Source organism: Sander lucioperca, chromosome 17 (assembly GCF_008315115.2).
Source record: "Sander lucioperca isolate FBNREF2018 chromosome 17, SLUC_FBN_1.2, whole genome shotgun sequence".
NCBI classification, from domain to species: Eukaryota; Metazoa; Chordata; class Actinopteri; order Perciformes; family Percidae; genus Sander; species Sander lucioperca.
In genome coordinates, this window is record NC_050189.1 from 25957186 (window position 1) to 25978905 (window position 21720).

The window sequence follows — 21720 nt, forward strand, 5'->3', positions numbered from 1 at the left end:
GCAGAATATACAGGCCAGAAAATAACACTCCTATTATGAATGTTGCTGTACATTATGTAGCAACATGTAGCATTTAGCAACACACAGACGTACATATGTATGTGCAGGCTGGACAGCAGCGACTTCTAAAGAGCCTCTCTTACAACTGCACTACACATTTGAGGAAAGAAAAACTTTTTCACCCCTAACAATTTGAACTCTATTCAAGCACACCCAACCTAAGAGCTACTTCTACACAAGCCTCAAAGGAAGATTTTAAATCTAAAATTGGTTTGACTGTATGACCACCACAGCCAACCAGGGACTTTTTTTAAGGTTCAAGCACTATTTCCAGGGATCCAATTTCCCTCTTTGTTGGACTAAAGATATACCACACATATTCTTCGTGGTCAGAGGTTTAGATTTTCTTCCCAAAATGACAAAGTGGAGAAAAAAATGCACCACTGTAGCAAATGCCTCTGATTAAGGGGGGTAATTATCTGAAAAGACTGTACAGACCCCAAAAAAAAACAAAAAAAAACAAAACACAAACAAACAAAACAAGTTTAAACCCCTTACAAATAAAAAGATAAGGAATCTTATTGGTAGAGACATAAGCAATGATTAGGCCCTGCTTCAAGCTGATTGGCTGTTTCCGCCTTCGTCATTCTCCCTTCCACTCTTTTCTTTGCTGTTGCAGACTCTTTCTCTTGTTCCTCTTCCCACTCTCAGCCGCTCCACTCTCAGTAATTACGGGACTTGTCTCGTCTCTGCTCCTCTTCTCTCTTCCTCCTCAGACAGATGGAGGGTGGTATGAGGGAGGGTGGGAGGAAAAAAAGAGCTGGATGAGGAAGAGTAAAGCCAAACAAAGGGTGAAGGAGGAGCAGGAGTGAGAAAGAGGCGGAAGGAGAGTGCCTGGATTAAGACCAACGAATCGCTCCTGGTTGTTTTCGCCTGCTTATCATTACGCGTTCTTTACTTTTTCTTCCTCGCTGATGGGTTTTAGTAAGGGAGTCCAACAAACAACAAGGGAAGGTCACAAAATAATGAAAATTAAAAGTGATTTATGGGGCTGGGTCCAAGCAAAGAAGAGATTAAAAAGAATGGGGTTTAGAGCAGAGGGTGTAATGCAAAGACAGAACAAGGTTCAGTGAAAGAACCTCAATGGAAGAAAACTGACATCAAAATAAAAAATAAGTTGGAAAAGCACGTTAGGAAGACGAGAGGTGAGGGCTGAGTTGGAGGGGAGGGTGTGGGTGTGGAGGAGGAGGAGGAGGAAGAGGGACGCCATCATTTCTTCTGAGGCGTGGAGAGCTTCTGCATCCCTCGGATCTTGTCAAGCAACTCTGAGATAAAGTCCTACGGGGAGACAGGAGGGACAAAAACACATGGGGGGGGATTCAGAACCAAAAAAATCCACAGTTCATAGATGCGGGGGTAAAGTGTCAGGGGGTAGGAGGATGGAAGAGAGGGAGAACTCTTACCTCAGTAGGTTTAAAACAGTCAACCAGTAAGTCCTGTAAAACAAACAAGACAGTCTGAATATAAATCTCGGCTTTTGTGTGTGTCCTTGCGTGCTTTGACACGAGCGTAGAATTGTATCCTACCTTGACCCTGGCTCCCCGCTCAACGTCACTGGGCATATCCAGCAGCTCATCCACATCTATCTCAAGCTCTGGAATGGCCTCCTCCTAGAACCCGTGGAACAAGAGATGAGCACAGTTAGAGACCACCTACAAGTGTACTGGGAAAGAAGTGATCTTGTTTGGTTGGTCAACAGTAGGGATCGACCGATACTTGTTTTTCAAGGCCGATGCCAATTATTAGTAGTTAGTGAAACCGATAACCGATATTTGGAACCAATATGCATTTACAGTGAAAATGAAAAACGTGTAACATAATACCCAGTAAAAGAGAGTCGGATAGCGTTGTGGGACATTAAGTCAGACTCAGTGGTGAGGAATCAGAGGGACAGACACAGAGCTGTAGCCGAGCCAATGTAGCACACTTTTTAATTAATTAACTTTATCGGTTATCAGGCAAATAAAACGCACATACAGATAATCTGCAAACTGACAAAAAAACGCCAGATAATTGGCTCTATCCCTAGTCAACAGCTCAGTGTGCCTATAGCTAAGTGCAATCACTAGCCTATTTGTGAACATGAGTCTCTCTCTCTCTCTCTCTCTCTCTCTCTCTCTCTCTCTCTCTCTCTCTCTATGGACACATGGATACATGGATAAAAATCGTCCTCATCATTTCTATTCCTGGTCCCTGTGTTTATGTTATGTGGTTGTCTGCAAATAGCCCAGCACTGGCATTTCTGTCTCTGTATATGACGTGTTACAGCGACTGATGAATGGCCACTTCTGAACACTAGAGGGCGGCGTCCTTCCATTACCACGCATGTTGTACATGACGAAGAAAAAAGAGGAGAGACAAAGACAAAGGCTCGAAAAATAGGCCGGTATTTTCAAATAATATTTTTTTCAAGGGAGCAAAGAACAAAATGTCTATTTAAATGCAAAATGTATTTGCCCATGCACCCAGTTTGTGGACATGCTTGTTCTGTATAAAGAGCAAGCATTTAGTGTTTGCAATGCAAATCACAGCTTCACTTGACTGTTTAAAATCCTAATGGAAACAAAGTAGCGGGGAGGTAACAGTGTTTCAACAGGGGTGCTACACTGTACTTAAGTACACTAGGGCTGCAACTAACAATTATGATCATTATCAATTAATCTGCCAACCTCAATCTTGTCATTTTTACACTTTCTTCTTTCTTCTTCTTTAACTTTTTGTACAAAAGGAGATATAACATGATACCTACGGTGTGATTTTGTTATACTGGGACAGAACCAGGCCAGTTGTTTTCACATATTTTCAGTCTTTATGCTAAGCTAAGCTAACCAACTGCTGGATGAGGCTTCATATTCAGCGTACAGATATGAGAGTGGCATCTATCTTCTCATCTAACTCTTGGCAAGAAATCAAATAAGCGTATTTCCCAACATGTCAAACTATTGCTTAATAACTAGGCTAAGTGCAATATTGAAAGCTTGCCTGTAAATGGCTGACTGTCACGCTGTTGCCTAAAGTGAAAACACACTGCTGTAAATCTCAAAAGGGTCCAATGTACTCCAATGAATCATCGTAGATGTTTAGAACTGCACAGAAAGTTAGAGAATAACTTCATCCATTCCCACCTAACCAGAAATAGCTGCAATTAATAAAAATGCACACTTTTCATTTCAGCAAAGCAACTAGCGCCTGATACTGATGAGCTGACATGTAATATGAAGGTTAAGAGCAACCTTGTCACTAGCTCAGATATATTTGGCTTTTTAAATAAGTAAAAGCTGTTAGCTGTAAGTTTGTCTTTGTCTCGTTCTTTCCCTTTCTCGCCACACCTTCTCCCTTAAGCCAATCAATTCCTTTCTTTCTAATTAATCTGTCGCTCTATAAAAAGTGCTTTTATAAAGTGCTTTAATAGTCTCCCTCTCTTTCTCTGTTTCTCCATCTGTCTCATTCGAGCACACTACCTCAGTGTGTGCGCTATCAAAGTGGTTCACCACTGGCAACAACAACAACAACAACACACACACACACACACACACACACACACACACACACACACACACACACTCGTACTAAACACTCGTTTCCCCTTCTTTTGTAGCTCAATTGCTACCCTATATTCATGTCATTCGCTTGGAATCTCTCCCTTGCTCTCGTCCTCCCCCTCAGTTGGAGTTGCCCACACCAGCTGTCTCTGCACCTGCCCAACTGCCCCCTACTCCATCACACACACACACACACACACACACACACACACACACACAGCATGCTGGGCACATTTGTGTGTCACATTAACCGAATGGTACTTTTTTTCAAGTGACAAGGCTTCAACATCACACACACCTCACATACACATGGATTAAAGAATTATAAAATAAGCATTAATAAGTCTGAGCTAGATCAAGTGTGTGTGTGTGAGGATTTAATTCTGAGCAGGACAGCCTGTGTGTGTGAGATAGAGACTGGAGGTGACAGACAGACTTACTGTCAGCAGAGTAAAAACACACACACACACAGACAGCAAAAATACTGACACAAGTACACTATTAACACACACACACACACACACACACACACACACACACAGGTATTATAGAATTTCAAAATTAAAGCTTTGAAAGAGACACAAAGGTGCACACATGCTTAGACTGCAGACATACTGACGCTGTCTGTACACACACACACACACACACACACTCTACAGGCTGTGAAGTCTGACACAAAGACTGTTCTGCACAACATGTGGGCTCCATGTGCTGCTACTACATGATGCAGTAAAGAAAGCAAAGACAGAAAACGTGAGAAAGGCGAGAAGACAAAGGAAACAAGTTGAAACTCAATTCTTTACTGTAATCTACAGTTTTAAATGCTTTCCTGCCAATTCATTTCTTACATTAACAGCATTTTATTTCTACTTTGGGTCTACTTACAAGGTAAATGTAATGCACTAATTGCCGTTCCTGAAAAGCATAAGAGCTACACATTGGCTTCCATTTAATACAGCTTACTTGAAGATGATTTAAGAGACAGACTGTTCAATCTGCTGGGGGGTAGGGGGAGGGGAGGGGGGGGGGGGGGGGGGGGGGGGAGGGAACGCCAAGAGGAAGGAAGGTAAGAGGTTAAGGAGCATATCAAGAAGAGAAGAAGAGAAGAGGGAGCAGCTGAGTGGAGCAAAGCGAGAGGGAGTGAGGAGGGAGGGAGGGAGGGATGTTGAAAAAGGCCGGAAGAAAGGCTTCAGAGAAGAGACACAAAGAAAGCAGGGAATCACGAGGGAGGATTTCCAAAACAATCCTCCAGACTGACTTACTGAACTAGTCTAGAGTCTGGAGGGGATTTTACTGTTGGCTGCAGATGTGATCTGGACTAAAAGGTGCCTACAAGATATTGGCAAACACTGCAGGATTGTAAACAAAGCAGTGTGGATCTATTTAAAACCTGATGTACCCTGAACCAGGAATAGTTCCAGCAAATCCACAAAACATCAGCAGTTTGGATGTTTGATACATTAAAAGGAGTCACTGTGTAATTTATGATAAGACAAGATAAACTTTATTGATCCCACACTGGGGGAATTCACAAGTCACAGCAACTCAAGAGTCTAAAAAAAGTAAAAGGAAAGAAGACTTTTATTTCCCATAGTTACTCTAGACTACTGAACAAAAGGCCAACAGTATTTTATAAGGCCTATGTAATAATTCCCACATATTAAGCACTTCACTCGTGGTTCTGTTTATGCTACATGTAATTAAAAACAATGCCTTTGTCATTCTGGACCACCAGCATCATCTGAGAAACTAACTGCTACTACAAAATGGCATATTTTATTGTGGTCTTTAAATTTAATTACACTCTGCCCAACGAGCTTGCGAATATGATTCACACGCCACCACAATGCAGCTGAGAGACAGGGAGAGAGCGATGTCTGTCTTACTGGAGGCAGCCTGCGGAACAGAGCAGAATGAGATGTGACAGTATGAGAGCGTATTTGTGTGCATGTGTAGGTCACATAGTACTATTATTCCTCATACTGTGTATAGCGGCTGCAGGCTTGGACAGATCAGATGCCAGATTCAGCTCCCTCACAGGAGAAACATAAGCCACACACACACACACACACACACACACACGCACGTTAAAAGCTTCCAACACTGTGAATGTTTACTTGTGAGACAAACATAATGCAGTTACAGGCTACGCACAGAGAGAGATGAACTATGCAGATAAATAAAGGGAGCGTAAAATCGGAACAGCCACTAGACACCTGCAGATCGGACCATGTAAGTTTAGGCACATACGTATAGACACATGGCTAATGAAAAGACAATACAGGTCCATATTCAGTGTAATAAGGTGGATATAAGCTAATGCCTTTTTGTGTAGGAAGCATTGTTTGTAAGTAGGTCACAGAGGCCACCTACAAGGATTACACAGCATTTCTTCCAGTGATAACGCACTACATAGCTGATTCCTATGATAAACTGCGTTTGTGAGTGTATGAAAGAGGGCCAGAGAGAGAGGGAGATGTAAAAAAGTAATTCAAATGTACAGCATTACAGAGAGGTTTACCAAACACTGGACGATGAGTGACAAATAGCCACTTTTGCTTTCCTATTGCCGCAGTAACAAACAAGGATAAAAATAGTCAGACTTCAGGATGGCCAGTCGCCCGTTTTGCAATAGAAACAATGTTTTTGCCAATAACAATGCAGGGACGAAGGGGGGGGGGGGGGGGAGGAAGTTGGAGACAGAGGGAAGTGATGGCTGGAGCCGGCAGGATGGAGGATGAGGAAGGAGTAGGAAAAGTAGGCCGCGTGGCGCTGAACAATGTCGCCACTCACTCCAATTTCCGTGTGTGTGCTTGTTTTGACTGAAAAAAACAGACTCCTTTCTACGCCATTTGCTTCTTTTATGTTACTTGCTTGTTATTTATTTTTTATTGAATAGTTGTAGAGAGAAATACAGATGCGGAAGGGGAGGTTGACAATTGGAACCATTTTTACACTGCTAAACTAACACTATGGGTCTCTCCTTTCCAATTCTATATTTAATGTCTTACTGTATTGAGTTCAGTCCAAGCAGGACAGTGTGTTTTTGCTGAGTGTTTAAATGTGTTTGCATTGTAGAGTGGGTAAGTGAGTGTGTGTTGAAGTGTGCTGCTCCATTAAAACTATTACCCCATGCCGGTTGACTTGGCTCAGTGACACTGGTACAAAATATGTGTGAATGCTGACAATGACAAGTTACAGACACAGCCACTCTGCAGGGAATGTGAGCACAGGCATAGCTGTGATTGTTTGGCTCTTAAGTGTGTGTTTCGGTTCTCACGAGTTGAGAGAACCAAGTATCCACGCAACAATTTCACAGCTCCACATCCCTAACACCAGAGCAAGAAGGGTGCTAGTATCAATCTGTTTCAATTGGTTTGGATCAATCACTCAAGAGCTAAGAGTCTGAAACCAAAGCATCTGCTTGGATTTTCTGCCTATTGGCACTCAAAAAGCATGTTGAAACATTTTTTATGGAGAAAACTGGTTTTTGGTCTTTGTCTAAAGGTCCAAATCAAAAGGCCTAAGCTGTAAATCATTCAGCGCTTTGTCAATACTTTAAAGCTTGGTTGTGATTGTGAAAAAGGGTTATTGGTGCGTCACGGACAGAGAGAACATCAAGTTACCCACCGAGGTGTGCTAAAGGACGGAGGGAGAGAGAAACGAGGGAGAGAGAAGAGGCGAGCGCAGAGGTTGAAAAACAGAAGCATGGTTAAAAGCCAATGAAAACGCTCGGATGAAAGAACCGAGAATTTTGATTAAATAGTCTGACATCCAAGTAAGAAGAAGAAAGGAGATGAAATCTGACAGTCAATTCGAAAAACAAGTGTGGTCTTGTTTACCCCACGGAAAAGACAATTCCTGCATTGCTCAAGTTCAGGATAGTGGCGGCTTAAGGATGAAATACGCTTTTTTTATGTTTGTGATTTATTTTGTAATTGTTCAACTTACTTCCCAGAGCAAGATCATAGAAATTTATTAAGGAGTTAAAGTTATGCTGTCCGATAATGTGCAAATATCTGTGGATAATACCTGTGCATGGTAATGATGACCATGCCAATATGGAAACATCGTACTTGATAATATGACTTAGTGACCTATTTATATATGCTAGAGAAAAAAAAATAGAGTCCAGCATGGAAAAATAGTGGAAAAATACTGGGCTTGAACCCGCTTCCTGTCATGCTCTCCCCCTCTGTCTCTTTATCTTTATGTCTCCTTTGATGCCCTTCCTGTCTGCTTGGCATTACCACTCTGTGCTGCTGTCCTCTCAGTGCGTCTCTAACAGGGCAATTCATAGTGTGTAGGCCACCATGCTGTGGGCACTTGTGAGCGAACGACAGAGAGAATATAAGACAGAGGGGTCGACAAGGGTGTAGAGATTAGGGATGCATTGTGTCAGTCATCGGCTGCTGCTTTCCATCTTCTCTCTATCTCCCTCTCCCTCACACGATTGCTTATCAGGAATCTGCAGCTCTTTCAATAACAGACATTTTTGGCTTCCCTCTCCAAACACTTATTTTCCTTCCTCCCAGAACCAGTTTGGCTCACAAAATATGTGACCCCCCCCAGAACATGAGATTAAAAAGGTCTCCTTTTCATTCTTTTCTTATGCAATGAAGGGGTTAAAACACCAGAGCACCCAGCTACTTCCTGTCTGGGCACGATAGCGGGGGAGGGGAGGTAGAACGATATCTGTGGGAAGTGGCTGGCTCAGTGTGTGTGTGTGTGTGTGTGTGTGTGTGTGTGTGTGAGAGAGTGTGAGTGTGAGATAGAGAGAGAATATTTGTGTATGTTTGTTTACAGAAATACTTTTAGGGCAGAGTTGACAGTTGAATGTGTCTGTGCACGCAATTAATATAAGTGGTGTTTGGCTGCTGTAATGAATATGCAGCCACACACACACACACACACACACACACACACACAACGATAAACCACAACCATCCATAATCAATACAATGCAATGTACTTAAACCAGTCAGGAGTATGCATGTAACATCGTGTGTGTGTGTGTGTGTGTGTGTTATTGTGCACCTTTTGTTCATGTGTGTGTGTAATCAAAATCTCTATTGCACATCTAATCAGCTGAATGTGTTTCCTCCCAGGAAGAATATAATGTCCAGTTTTAATTATACGAAAAACAGTAGAACTGAACTAACTGCTTTACAGCCACGAAAGAGACTATTAAATATAACTTTTATCGGTCATATTTTCTGTCCCCTTTCACACACCTTGCAGTGAGTAAGGATTGTTTTTGTTCTATTAAAAACCCCTCCTCAAACAGCATGTACCCCTCATTGAGCACATCCTACCAGAGCCTCCATATGTTTAGACTCTGCAACCCTGTCAGCCTCCCTGCTATCTCACTACTGATAAAACAGCTCTGTCATGTAAAGTAAAAGGAACCAGAGCCTCCAGAGTCTGGTGGTAGTGATGTGGGCTTGCCATTGTGCTTCAGAGAGAGTGTGTGTGTGTGTGTGTGTGTGTGTGTGTGTGTGTGTGTGTGTGTGTGTGTGTGTTGCTTCAGAGTACTTATTGCAGGAGAAAGCCAAACCAAACAGGCTCCAAGTACACAGAACGTATCTTCATATGATGCCAGGAAACATTCATCACTATAATTAGGAGGCAAGAACAGTAGTTTTGGCAGTTCTTACACTGTGATTAGGCAACAATAGCACATATATATAGCATTAGTAGAGTCGAAAGACATATAATATAGAGTAAAGTGATATATTAGTAAAGAAGAGAGTGGCTAGCTAAATCTAAAGTTGCTAAAAAATATGGATTGGCCATGCATGCACCCAGAGTGCACACACATACACACACATTGCTACAAATCTATTTGGAGAGTTAAAATATAGATTGTCACCCAACCTTGACTCCCCCAAAAGCTGCCCAAAGTCATAACTGCTCGCAGTACGGCTGAATGATTCACACATCAGCTTGTTTGGCCTGACTGAACGGTTCAGTGGTTTCTGTGTGTCGACTGGACATGTCTGTGCTGCAGCTTCTCCGGGGAAAACAAGCCGGCTGGGCCCTCAGGGTCCCGACCAGCCTCAGGAAGACTTGTACTGGCAACCGAGCAGTGCCACCAGGGCTGAAGCTCTGCTGCCGTATCACGCTTACTAACTACTACATGAGGGCCACAGGTTGCCACTGCTGCTGCTCAGTTTACACCCAACTGTGAAGTCAAATTTAAAGACAAAAAATCACTGGAAGTGATGCATTTCACTTTTCTAGCCACAGCAAGAGGCACATTCAGCACTGATAAAAAGGTTAGGATAGGCTGAAATAGCTACCATAGCTGGTCAGGCAAAAAAAAAGCATCATCTACATAAACTTTGTCAAAAGAAAACCAAAGTGTAAAGACATTACAGTATCACTGGTGAAGCAGCACAGCACAAGTGGTTAGCACTAAAACATCCGATTCTGAGGAGCATATCATGAGTCAAGCCTTGTAATGGTGTAACATTAAAGCAAATTCATTGCATTTCTGTCAGTTAGGTAATGGCAAATACAGTAAATATAACACAACCACAACCTTTGGCTGCTAACTTTTAACATTTCAATTTCCATGCAGCTCTTTACAGCTTCTATCTGTACCTCTCTCTATCATACACACACGGTGATCCCGGCAGCATCTCAAGTGCCCACTTTCACCCTCCACATCCACTCTCCATCACGTCTTGAGTCTGTCATTTATGCAGCAGAAAACGGAGGACAGATCTGAGGACGAGATCATGGTGCTGCGCAAATTCACACTGATATTGACGTGTGTGTGTGTGTGTGTGTGTGTGTGTGCGCGCTTGCATGCATGCATCTTGGGAACATTAGAGAAAAAGTAACCTGAGGTGCTCTAACAAATTGATTTTTCCTTTTTCTTCCATCAATTACTGATTAGCATGAGAGCAGACAAGTAAAAAAAAAAAAAAAAACCTGGAACAAAAACATACAGAAAAAGGGAGGAAGGACACACACACACACACACACACACACACACACACACACACACACACACACACACACACACACACACACACACACACACACACACACACACACACACACACACACACACACAAAAACACCTCAATGAGCCAGAAGAGTCATTACCACTACAATTGGACTGAAAACAAGATTACGTGCAGATTAAATTAAGAATACAATACAAACAAGGATTAGACCAGATTATCATGATGTCACTCTTGGCGGGTACTACACACACAACCAAATGGCCCTACATTCATTTGTTGATTTTGCCGTGTCATTCATTGAATGACTTATTCCTTTATTCTGGCAGTTTGAGGCAGGAGTGAAGTTTGGCAATCCTACAAGGTTTTTCTAGCCTGACAAGCCAGACTGGGTCTGGGAACTCACGATTGGCAGGGCTCAATCCGAGAGGCGGGATAAACAGTTGTCTTTCAAATTCCCTCTGCATGCAATAGGATAGCTCTACGACCAACCAGAGCAACACTAGTTCATAGACTAAACTTTTGCCGTATCTCGTCGGCAAAACTCTGAACACATCTTCCTTTTTTAAGAATGACTTCAGTGCTTAACTCCAAGTCTTCCAGAGTCGCGGCCAAAACCGATTTGAAAGACTGCTGTTAGCCAGCAGCAACAGCCATCTTCTTTGTTTTCAAGTAGCAGGGAATCGTCGCAACTCTGCTGTCCTTATGTTAAGCCCACCCACCTACTCTATACACGATGTGATTGGCCTGACTAGAGTTTGGTTTTACCAGCTCGCAAGCCAACGAAGAGTTGCTCGAATGATCCTGGCTGCAAATTACATTTGCTGCCGCTAGGGTGCGTCTAGATTTCTAGGCTAAGGTTGTTCAGGTTCCACTGAAATATTTTTCCCCATTAATTTTCACACACTTTGCCACAGAAATGACCCTGTTTATTTGTGGAGCCTTTTAATTTATTCTGCCGTTATTCATTCATTATACAGATCAATCATAAGTGGATGTTATGGTTCAATTCCATATTCAGTCAAACAGTAACACGTTTCCAGCAGATTAATTACATAGAAACAAAAACAAACAGACAAGACAAGACATGGTCTGAAACAACAACCCTAATAAGAAACGGTATGTCCCAACAGGATCATTCATTTGCTTCACAAACTGATTTCTTCTTTTTTCGCAATTCATGTACTCTCCTCAGGTGTGTTCAGTACCAGGTTCAAACAGTGTTGGTGGGTTTTATGGCAATTACAGAATCCAACTGTAATAGATTAAAGTGATAATCCACCCAATATCACATTTAAGATATCAGATTTTATAATATGGAAAAGAGGTGAATGACTGAACACTTGTTGATTTTTTCATTCAATACTCTTAATTCCATCATTATGTGTCACATATGTGTAAGAGAGAGAAATAAAGAGAGTGACCCCCTTCCTGATGAATCAGTAATTTGTAAGTCAGAGTCTTTGCCCAAATTTGGTCAGTTTTTCCTTCCTGCTCAATGACCAAATGCACATTGAAGGAATAAACTCCAAAAAAGTAAATGTATTTATGATTCACTACTGAATTAGATGAACAATATGAAACTATATAATTAGAATTTCATATACTATCATAAATGACATTATTTCTCCACCTCAATCATCTTTTATCTCTACAGTATCTGCCTATCAGCCGTCTGTCAACACATCCAGTTCTTCCCATAGCCATTTTAACAAGAATCCTGCCGCATGACTTCCACGTTGCGATACCGTGAAAGCTTACGTTGACACAGCAGTGACATCATGGAGGACATATGAAGCCAACATGGCACCGGTGCTCTAACCTGGCAAACTCTTGATCAGTGTCTGCTAACACAGTGCCACAGTCTGTTCCTGTAAACCCATCTGACCCTATCATCAACTCCTCTGAATATACATCAGCAGGGAAGACACCGTGCACAGCTCCTGCATTGTCTGTTATTGGCGTACAAGAAGTATAATAAACACATTATACAAACACAATCAGATATATACTGAAATATGCTTCCCTGCAGTGCAACAACAGCTCAACTGGCGTCTGCTCTAATGCACCTCCTGGGACTAAAATACACTCCTGAGTGGATCTGTTTTACCTCACTCAACCTGCAGGCAGTTGGCTTTGCTTACAATGAGACTTCATGATGACGACTCCGTACCAAAGATGTATGAATGCCAGGCAGCTGCTGCCAACTCTAGTCGCAACTATTCAATATTGGGACAATGGCTTTGTCGGTTTTAATTTAGTTTGAGCATGCAGGCCAATAAAAACACGCATCACCAAAACCTCATATTCATCTCTCATTTAAAAGCACTATTACAGCAGCAACAGCCTGGAGTCACATATGGTAATAACACTGGCCTGTGCTCCAAACTACATCACTATTATACCCACGCTCCCTTTAAAAAGCCTCCTCAGGGCTGCTAGAGCTTTCACATAACAGCTACCAAAAGCAAATGTAGTCTTAAAATGATAAAAGAAATGACAGTGAATAGACTTTGGTTTGGACCAGGAAGAGTTTTTGTCTGAAACTACCTTGTAGCTCATTCACAATAATGAGCAGAGAGGCACAGGGGTGCTTTAATACATCAGTCATTATATTTATGGAAGCAAAAATCAACTGTTCCTTAGGACGATGTGAATTAACAACCGGCTTTCAAGTCTGTAAACTGTCTCATGACATTTAAACAAGTTACCACCTGCTATTAGACTTGCTGCAAGCAGCCGCATTTCGTAATCATACTCCAAATTTGCCCTGCTTGGCTTGTGATCATTGAAAGGTGAAATGGCTTTGTTTAAACCTTTTACACCTGGCTGACAGTCCAACCTGTGTGACAAGAGGATAGAATGATAAGTTCATCAGGCTTAGCTAGTGCTGAAACATAATACTGAAGAGTTTTACGTGGTGCAGAGATGTTGGGCAATCAGTACTGTACATGCAGCTTACGCTGGCGAACACATGACAGAGCATGTGCCAAGGACTGTGACAAACAAAAAAGAAAATGAGACAATCAAAAAAATATAGAAGAATAATGTATGCAATACATGCACGCACACGCACACAATTTATTATGCTTGTATTATTATTTATATGTTATTAGTAGAGCTGTAACAATTCCAAATTTGGTTTTTCAGTCCAATTTAAAAATATCTATTCATGTTATTATATATATTTTTCAGACATATTAAACTTTTGAATGAATCCCAGATAGATCTTTTGGTTATATCAATGTTATGTGACCCAGATAATGTAATAACACAAGTAAACCATGCCTCTTTATTATCATTAAACATTGTATTTTTTTCTTAAATGAACATAAAGCTGATAATTACCATCAACAGCCATAACCCTTACCTAATGTTGGCAATTAATTGCAGTTAAACAAAGAAACAGCGATAAGTAAAAAATATTGCGGTTAAAAAATGATGCAATAATTATTACAGGCCTAGTTATTAGGGTTAATGTTTTTGAAACTTACCTCTAAAAAGGTACCCTGTGGAGCTTTCTCGTAAACAGAGTTATATTTATTGCATCTTTGAGGCCTAACAAACATGCATGGAGAATGCATTTCAGTTCTCATAAAACACTTGCTAAGCCCATTTCTTTCCGAGCCAGAATCGTTTAAATCTACATTTGCTAGCTATCTTCATGCCTTTTGCTGGCAACTTTCAATCAGTGAAATACGGTGAAATGTCTCCAGGAATGTAAATCATATCGCCAATATACTTGTGCACATGCATGCGTGTCCTTGTGCATGTGCACAAGATACATACAAAACAGGGAGCTGCTCTACAAAACATTGTTCCATAGCAATTCTAGTGATCAAAAAAACTCCACAGGGTATCTTTAAGTAATTTACTCCCAAACATTTTCCAGCAATGCATGCTTACACATTAGAATTAATTAGTGTTGAGCATTCAAATCACAACTTAAAACACATCTGTTTAGATTAGCATACCAGACATAACTTCCACCATATCCACCTTGATTTTATTGACTTAAATGTTTTAACTAGTCACCTTGATTTTGCTTACTACTTGATTTTACTATTGATACATTTGTTGTGCTTTTATTATTGTTTAGAATGTGTGTTGTGTAAGGTGTCCTTGGGTGTCTTAAAAGGCTCAAACAAATAAAATGTATTATTACATTATTATTAATATTATTATGAGTGATAAGTGACTAGCATGATCTGATGCACTCTTGAAATGTAAGCAAACTGATTTGGCAAAAGGAGGATGCAATGTGACAAATAAGTCACAAGGGAGGATTTCTTGTCAGCTAAAATGATAAATTGGCCAACAGAACTGACCCCCCACACATGTGGTGCATTACATTCCTTTATCTCTTAACATTACTCACAAAACTTAACCTCAAACCTGACTCACATGTTTAAGACAGCCCCTTAAAAAGCGATTGACAGCTAAAAAAGAAACCCTAAACTGCGCATAACGCAACTGCAAATGTATTTAACCAAGACCGACATGTGAGTGTGTTTGTGTGAATCAACAGGTGTGTATTGATTGTGGGAGTGGTGTGTTAATATTCTCCATTTTCCTATGTACTCTATGTGTTTGTCTCTCGCACACATTTCCTGTGACAACATACATAAACATTCCCCTGGATGACTCACATCCCTCATTTTCTCTCTCTCTACACCCCTCTCTTTCTTCATCCATGCCTTCTCTCGCTTGGCGTTCTTTACTTCCTTCCGATCTTAGTCACACACAAACCAAAACACACGCTTGGTCTCCCTCACTCACAACGTTCTCGGCAGCCTCCCTCCTCTCTTGCCGGATGGATTTATGCGCTCGGTGTCTTAAAACTGCTCACATGGTCAGTCAGTGGGTCAGGCTACAATACATGCTGACTCACCCCTAATCAAACAGGAAAAGAACTGTTCAACATGTAGGACCACATGTAAGCTATTAACACGATGTGTGCATGCCCATGTGTGTGTGTGTGTGTGTGTGCTGGTGTGGGGGGTGTTTACAAAGACACACTGGAGTCTTTCACTCCCGCTGTGTAACAACCACTCTTTGTAGTCACCCTCTTACACACACTGAGTGAAACAGGGTAATACTGATTGGTATTCAGACCTTTAAGTGTAAAGGTTTAAGCAAATGTTGCACAGTATGTGTGTGTGTGTGTGTGTGTGTGTGTGTGTGTGTGTGTGTGTGTGTGTGTGTGTGTCAGCTGAAATGGCTTACTTGCACAGACACACAACACTTGGATGCATGTTGTGTTTTTGTTGACCTGGCTGTAGCCATCACTTCTTTAATCTTCTGTTGTTTGAGACCACGATAGATAATCAATTTACAAACTTCCTTTACTGCACTGTTAACATTAGAGGTTTGAGTGAGAAAAAGTAGTTTTGTTCATTTATTCAGCTGTCAGAATTCACTGGATTGTTTTCAGTGCCTGATCCGAGTGCTGCCTCAGTAAAGAAAAGCGGACTTTAGGCACTACTACTATATTAAAGCAACAGCAGAGGACACATGTTACAAAACACTTTCTCCCTATGTGACAGCCCCGCCTCCTCCTACTGATTTTTCCTTCTCTTCTTGCCATCCCCTCTAGTTTTTTTTCCTTCTCTTCCCCCGTTTATTGCATTCCTGCTCTCCTTTTCTGCCTCTGTTCTCTCATGTCCCCATCTGTGTGTGTGTGTGTGTGTGTGTGTGTGTGTGTGTGTGTGTGTGTGTGTGTGTGTGTGTGTGTGTGTGTGTGTGTGTGTGTGTGTATGTGTGTATGTGTGTGTGTGTGTGTGTGTGTGTGTGTGTGTGTGTGTGTGGCCACGTAGGGCCCTGCAGTTTGGAGATTGGACCGCCCACTCGCCCAACTGTTAACTATGTAGCTTCTGGTCAGCCCCAGTGTATTATAAGCACAAAACACAGCGGACTGAGAGAGAATAAGTCTTTACTGGCAAATTGACATTTAACAGCACAATTGCCATGAAATGATACCAAGGCTGCTGTGAAATCGGATAATTTATACTAAAAGTGGAGTTGTGGACTTGATGCGTGTAATAACCCCCCCACTTCTCTTTTCCCTAGAGTGAGCTCAAAACTCACTTAGCACCTGTATATACAAAGCCAGTAATATAGTGTAGGCTCAATAAACAACACAGAAAATGTACACAGTTTAAAAAGGCATATATCCTTAAAGAAACACTCCCTGATTTTGTTATGTGTCCAATAACACTTTTAAATCCTAACACTTCCTGCCAGTTCAGTGTTTATGTTTTCAACCTAACACAGTTTACAGTTGGGTTTAATAGAATAGTGTGAGATGGGCTGGAGTTGTGGGATTTTGAGCCTCTATTGTAGTCTTATGTACCCCCACAACCCTATCAGATGAATTCAAGTAACCCCTTTACTAACAATGGGAATTACTGCTCTATTGGGCACTATATCAAAACCAGTGTTTTTTTAACAAAGCAAATGCCACATTAACATCAACTGCAGGAATATAATACGTAACTGAATGGAACTAGTTATAATATTGCATTGAAAGAAAATAATAAAAACAGGTGCTTTTTGGAAATTATGATTTTACTGAGCTTTCTTTTACTAAATGGACCTTTTTTTCCACTGCATGGTTAACCAACACAAACATTTATCCCCGCCTTGTTGCCATGGAAGGCTCAGCTCTTTACTATTACCCATAGCAACTCTGACTGATAGACTAAGTGGCTGGATGAATATCTGACAAGCCAGGCTGGCAGAAAAGACTGGCTGACTGCTTGTAGCATGTTTAAAGGGATTATATGAATGGGGAAAATAGCTCATTATGAATTCCCTGTTGAACAAACCCCATGTCGTCTTATTAATAGCAGAAATATGTGTCCAAGACAGGAGAGACATAAAGTGAGACAGGAAATAATGAAGGGTGAAAATGTGGATTATGGCATGACAAAAAGACAGACACAGCGAGAAAAATGAGTGAAAGATGAAGCGATGGAGGGATATAGGGGAGGTGAAAGAAAAGGAGTAAAATCCCAGGCCACATGCTCCAGATCTTTTGTCAGTGAACAGGGTTCTCCCACTCTGCTCCCTGACCGGCTAAAGCTGCCTCTCCAGTTACACTGTTGAGTAGCACGTGCTCCACATTTCCCCATCTAAATGAGCCCAATGTGTCTCTATCAGTGACTGTAAATTAATCTCTTTGTTGTCTAAAAGCCTAGCCAGACACAGAATCAGAACAATGAAAAGCAAAAAAAAATAGGCATCAATATTTGAGATGAATGAGAGATGTGTGTCCAAAAATGTGAAATAAATCAATATCCTATTTTTTATTTAGAATAATCTCATAATCCCATAACCTCACTGTCACTGCGACACCTTTGGGACCCTGTTTGCTCAAAAAAAGCAGACTAAGCAACAAAGCATCAGTGCATTAAAAACATGCCTGACTGGAAGACTGGGTGGATTAGTGAATGAGAGATGGATGGATGGATGGGTGAATTAATGAATGTATCTATACCGACAAAAGAGAAATATTCATCCTTGAAAATCCTTGTGCACTGTCTGCTATCACTCACCACTTTGATTGTCTTCTGGTGAATTATAAAAAGGTCATACTAGAACACAGTACTGCATAGTACATACATAGCATATTAGTCCATCATTGGCAGACAATCACAGCACATTGATTTTAAAATCCTCTCTAGGCCTTTTAATCGCCTCTGCTGGCATGCAGGGCTCTGTGGTATCCGTACTACTTTATTATTATTCATATGTCACAGGATATCACCGTACCTGCCGTTAAAACCTCATTGACAGTTGGATACAATCTGGTTTTCACACCAGATGATAAGAGAGGTGTTGTGTCTGTTGTTAATGTCCAGCCTGTCTGCAACAAGACAACTCCACTATTATAGCAACAGCCAGGCCATCCCTTTGTATGTCTGTGTGTGGCAGGGGAGGCTGAAGAGATAAGTAGAATGTTTTGAGAGTTGTTGAAAGTTTTGCTCCGAAACAGCAAAAACTTTTTATCCTCTATAGGCCAGCCTAACTTAGTGTAAGTATGAGTGGATTTTCTTCCAGCCTCTTGCATTCCTTGTCTTTTTGTCTCCGTTAGCCTACTAGGAATTCTCCAAACCTGTTAAGTGGTTGTGTATTCCTCACGCTAGGAATAGAATGTGGGTCAATGCCAGCTCAGCAAAGACCACATGAGCTTAGCAACTACTGACTGCATCACAGCTGCCGCCAGGTTACATTAGAACTGCATGGCTCTCCATGTGTCACAATGACCAAGTAGGGTTTGATGTGCGATAGTGCAGAGTGACTCTGAAGTTGGCTTCCACTGATGGTTATACTCTAACCATTATTACAGCCTTATATATTCACAGGTGTGCTTTAAAACGACTTCAGCCAATCAGAACAGAGAGCAGAGGCTGTCCATTTCATGGTAAGGCTATAAAGCTGCATCAGCTGCATTTAGCCTACCTGTGGGTGTGGGGCTGAAGTTAAGCCACAAGGTCTTTATTTGACTGTTAATGTCTGACATGAAATCTTCATTTCCTGTCATGTTCACACTCTTTCATAATGTTCCGTCTTCATTAACTCATCTACTTGCATATGGCCCAGATCCTATAGGCTATAGAAGAAGCGAGGCTAGGCCAAAATCAGCGACAAAGGGCCTTTTAATGTTCCTTTATCAACAGTTTGCTTTAGGACTAGACAGACAAGCCCTAGAGCTGATAAACTGATTTATTAGGCGATACAGTAGAGCCCTATTACTTAGAAGGGCCGCCTGATCGATACGTCCGATCGGTTTCGAGGCCGGTTATTGTTAGGGTCTTTACCTCACAGTCGTAGAGGTCCGTTAGCTGGTCGATAATCCACTCCTCCAGGTTCAGTCTCTTCCTCAGCTCCTTACGGTCGTATTTGACGGTTACGCGTCCCTGCTTGCGAACGGGTGTCTCCGGTTCCTCCGTGGTGCCGGCCGGAGTCTGGAAATATACCCGGGGTTGAGGGCTCGTCTCCGGGCTTGTAACAGCAGCCATGGTCGCTCGGTTTGGGAGAAAAGAATCTCCCCTGGAGGTGTGGAAGTGTGAAAGCGGCGACGGAAAGGAGGCGAAGCGGTCTGTGGACGTGCTGCTGCTTGATTTTCTGCACTGAAAAAAACCCGACTGATAAGCGTGAGACTTGGAATCCCCGAAGAAACAGCGTTGGACCTGATGCTTTTGTTGTCCAAAATCGTTCAAAGGGACATTGGCAGTAGCTGGCCGCTTCTACAAAACAAAACGTGCCGACGGTTACGGCTAAACGAACAGTGTAACCGGCTTATTGGGCTATTTACAGCATGCAAACTCTGCTTATATAAAAAAAAAAGAGAGGTGAGCAGTAGCAAAGCCGGCCTCAACTCTTCATTCAGTAGTACAAAGAGAAATCACACGTCTCTCTCTCTCTCTCTTTCTCTCTGTCCCCACGAGAGGTGCGTGCGCGCTCTCTGACTCGAGCGCATCCGACGTAGCGCGACTGAAAAAAAAAAAAGAGCAAATGTTGATTCCCCCCCCTCCCCCCCTCTCCAAAAACTAAAGTGCTAAAACTCAAATTTGTGAACAAGTATAAAGTGACTGCTCTAATGAAGTGGGAAAGATGTTATAGATGACACTGAGAGCGCCAAGGGAAATGTTCTGACTATATGGGAACATTTTCTGTTTGAGAAATGAGAACACTATAATAGAATAAAGCTCATTGGGTATAAAAAAAAGAAAACAAACATATTGTGGGTCCATGGAATTCATTGTCTATGGAGCAGCTCCAGACTTTATACTTGATGACATCAGAGTTACATCTCTGGTTTCTGGCTTTGAGAGAGAGAGAGAGAGAGAGAGAGAGAGAGAGAGAGAGAGAGAGAGAGAAGCTCATGTTCACAAATAGGCTATTGATTGCACTTGCCTATAGGTCATGGAAATAACATATTGAAATTCTTAATTCAAGTGGTGTTCCCCTTTAAGTCTTTCTCCACAGTGACCAAACTTTGACAAACCTTTTGACTTTTACTTTACCTATTATTTATCATAGAGTTCACCAAGAGCCAAACCACGATACACTAAAGACATATGTACTTTGTCCCAGCCTACACAGTATTTGCACAAATTGCCTGTTTGGCCAGGGGCCTAACTGCTTCAAACACTTGGTATTTGAATGCTCATTTGACTAGTTTACAACAAATGTCTCCTCTGGAATGTGTAAAAAGGTAAAGGCCTACAGACAAAATGTCACACGGTCACACCTTGATAAGAAAAGAAAAGACAAGAAAAGATAATCTTATAATCCACAGTTTACAAAAAAGTGATTGTTAAATGTATTCCATGTTTGCAAAATGTAGTTTTTCTCTTCTAAGATTATAAACTGTACTGTGAGTGTAAAGCAGCTGGAGTAGCTGGATTTTTTTGTTTGGATTCAGATTTTTTACTTTTAAGTTTCATCTGTAGCTTCAACAGAGATAAAAAATCAACTGGAGGTGTTCCATTAACAGGAAACCAGTTCCATTTTTTTTTTACAGTCTGTCCATTGTGTTGTCACAGCAGGGAACCCCACACCCAGGCTAGGCTGGTTAATAACAAGAGTTATATTAATAATAGGAGTGTGAAGTGAAGGGGGAGGTAAAGAGAGGGAGTCAATTCATAATGTCTCTCTCTTTCTCGCTCTCTCTTCTCTCTCCCCCCTTTGGAGTGTGTATGGGGGTGTTCACATCTGTCAACATGCTCATATTGGTGTGTGTGTGTGTGTGTGTGTGTGTGTGTCTCTGTCGGTCGCACCGGCCCAAGCAGCCATTTCACAGACAACCATGGCAACAAGACATAAAAAAACCTGAATTATTCAGTAAGCATGTCTGAAACTTACAGTTGAGTAAGCACAGACAGACCAACACACACACACACACACACACACACACACACACACACACACACACACACAAACACGATAACTTACACATTCACATCACACACAACACACACAGACATGCAGTCACTGTTACACTGAAACACAAACCTAGTGTGTCACCAGGTAAAATAATACAATGCATATGCAAAACAGCTGCATGCATCTGCATATAGACCTGTATGACATGACATGTTTGGAATATTTGGGTCTTTCTACTTCATGTCAGACAG

The 21720-nt window shown here is 41.6% G+C and overlaps 1 protein-coding gene across 2 annotated transcripts; it reads right to left on the reverse strand.

Moving 5' to 3' along the window:
• Positions 1 to 979: 979 nt before the first annotated feature.
• On the reverse strand, positions 980 to 20077 carry ppp1r14bb (protein phosphatase 1, regulatory (inhibitor) subunit 14Bb). 2 transcript variants are annotated; one of them, XM_035993782.1, is made up of 5 exons: positions 19873 to 20077; positions 19399 to 19817; positions 1587 to 1670; positions 1464 to 1496; positions 980 to 1338 (listed from the first exon to the last, which is right to left on the reverse strand). In XM_035993782.1, the coding sequence occupies exons 2-5, from the start codon at positions 19597 to 19599 to the stop codon at positions 1270 to 1272; spliced, it is 387 nt and encodes a 128-aa protein (XP_035849675.1). In that variant the 5' UTR covers positions 19600 to 19817; positions 19873 to 20077; the 3' UTR covers positions 980 to 1269. The 2 variants fall into 2 exon arrangements, with proteins under 2 accessions (XP_035849675.1, XP_031140988.1); XM_031285128.2 differs by having other exon boundaries at positions 19399 to 20034.
• Between the last annotated feature and the right edge of the window lie 1643 nt (positions 20078 to 21720).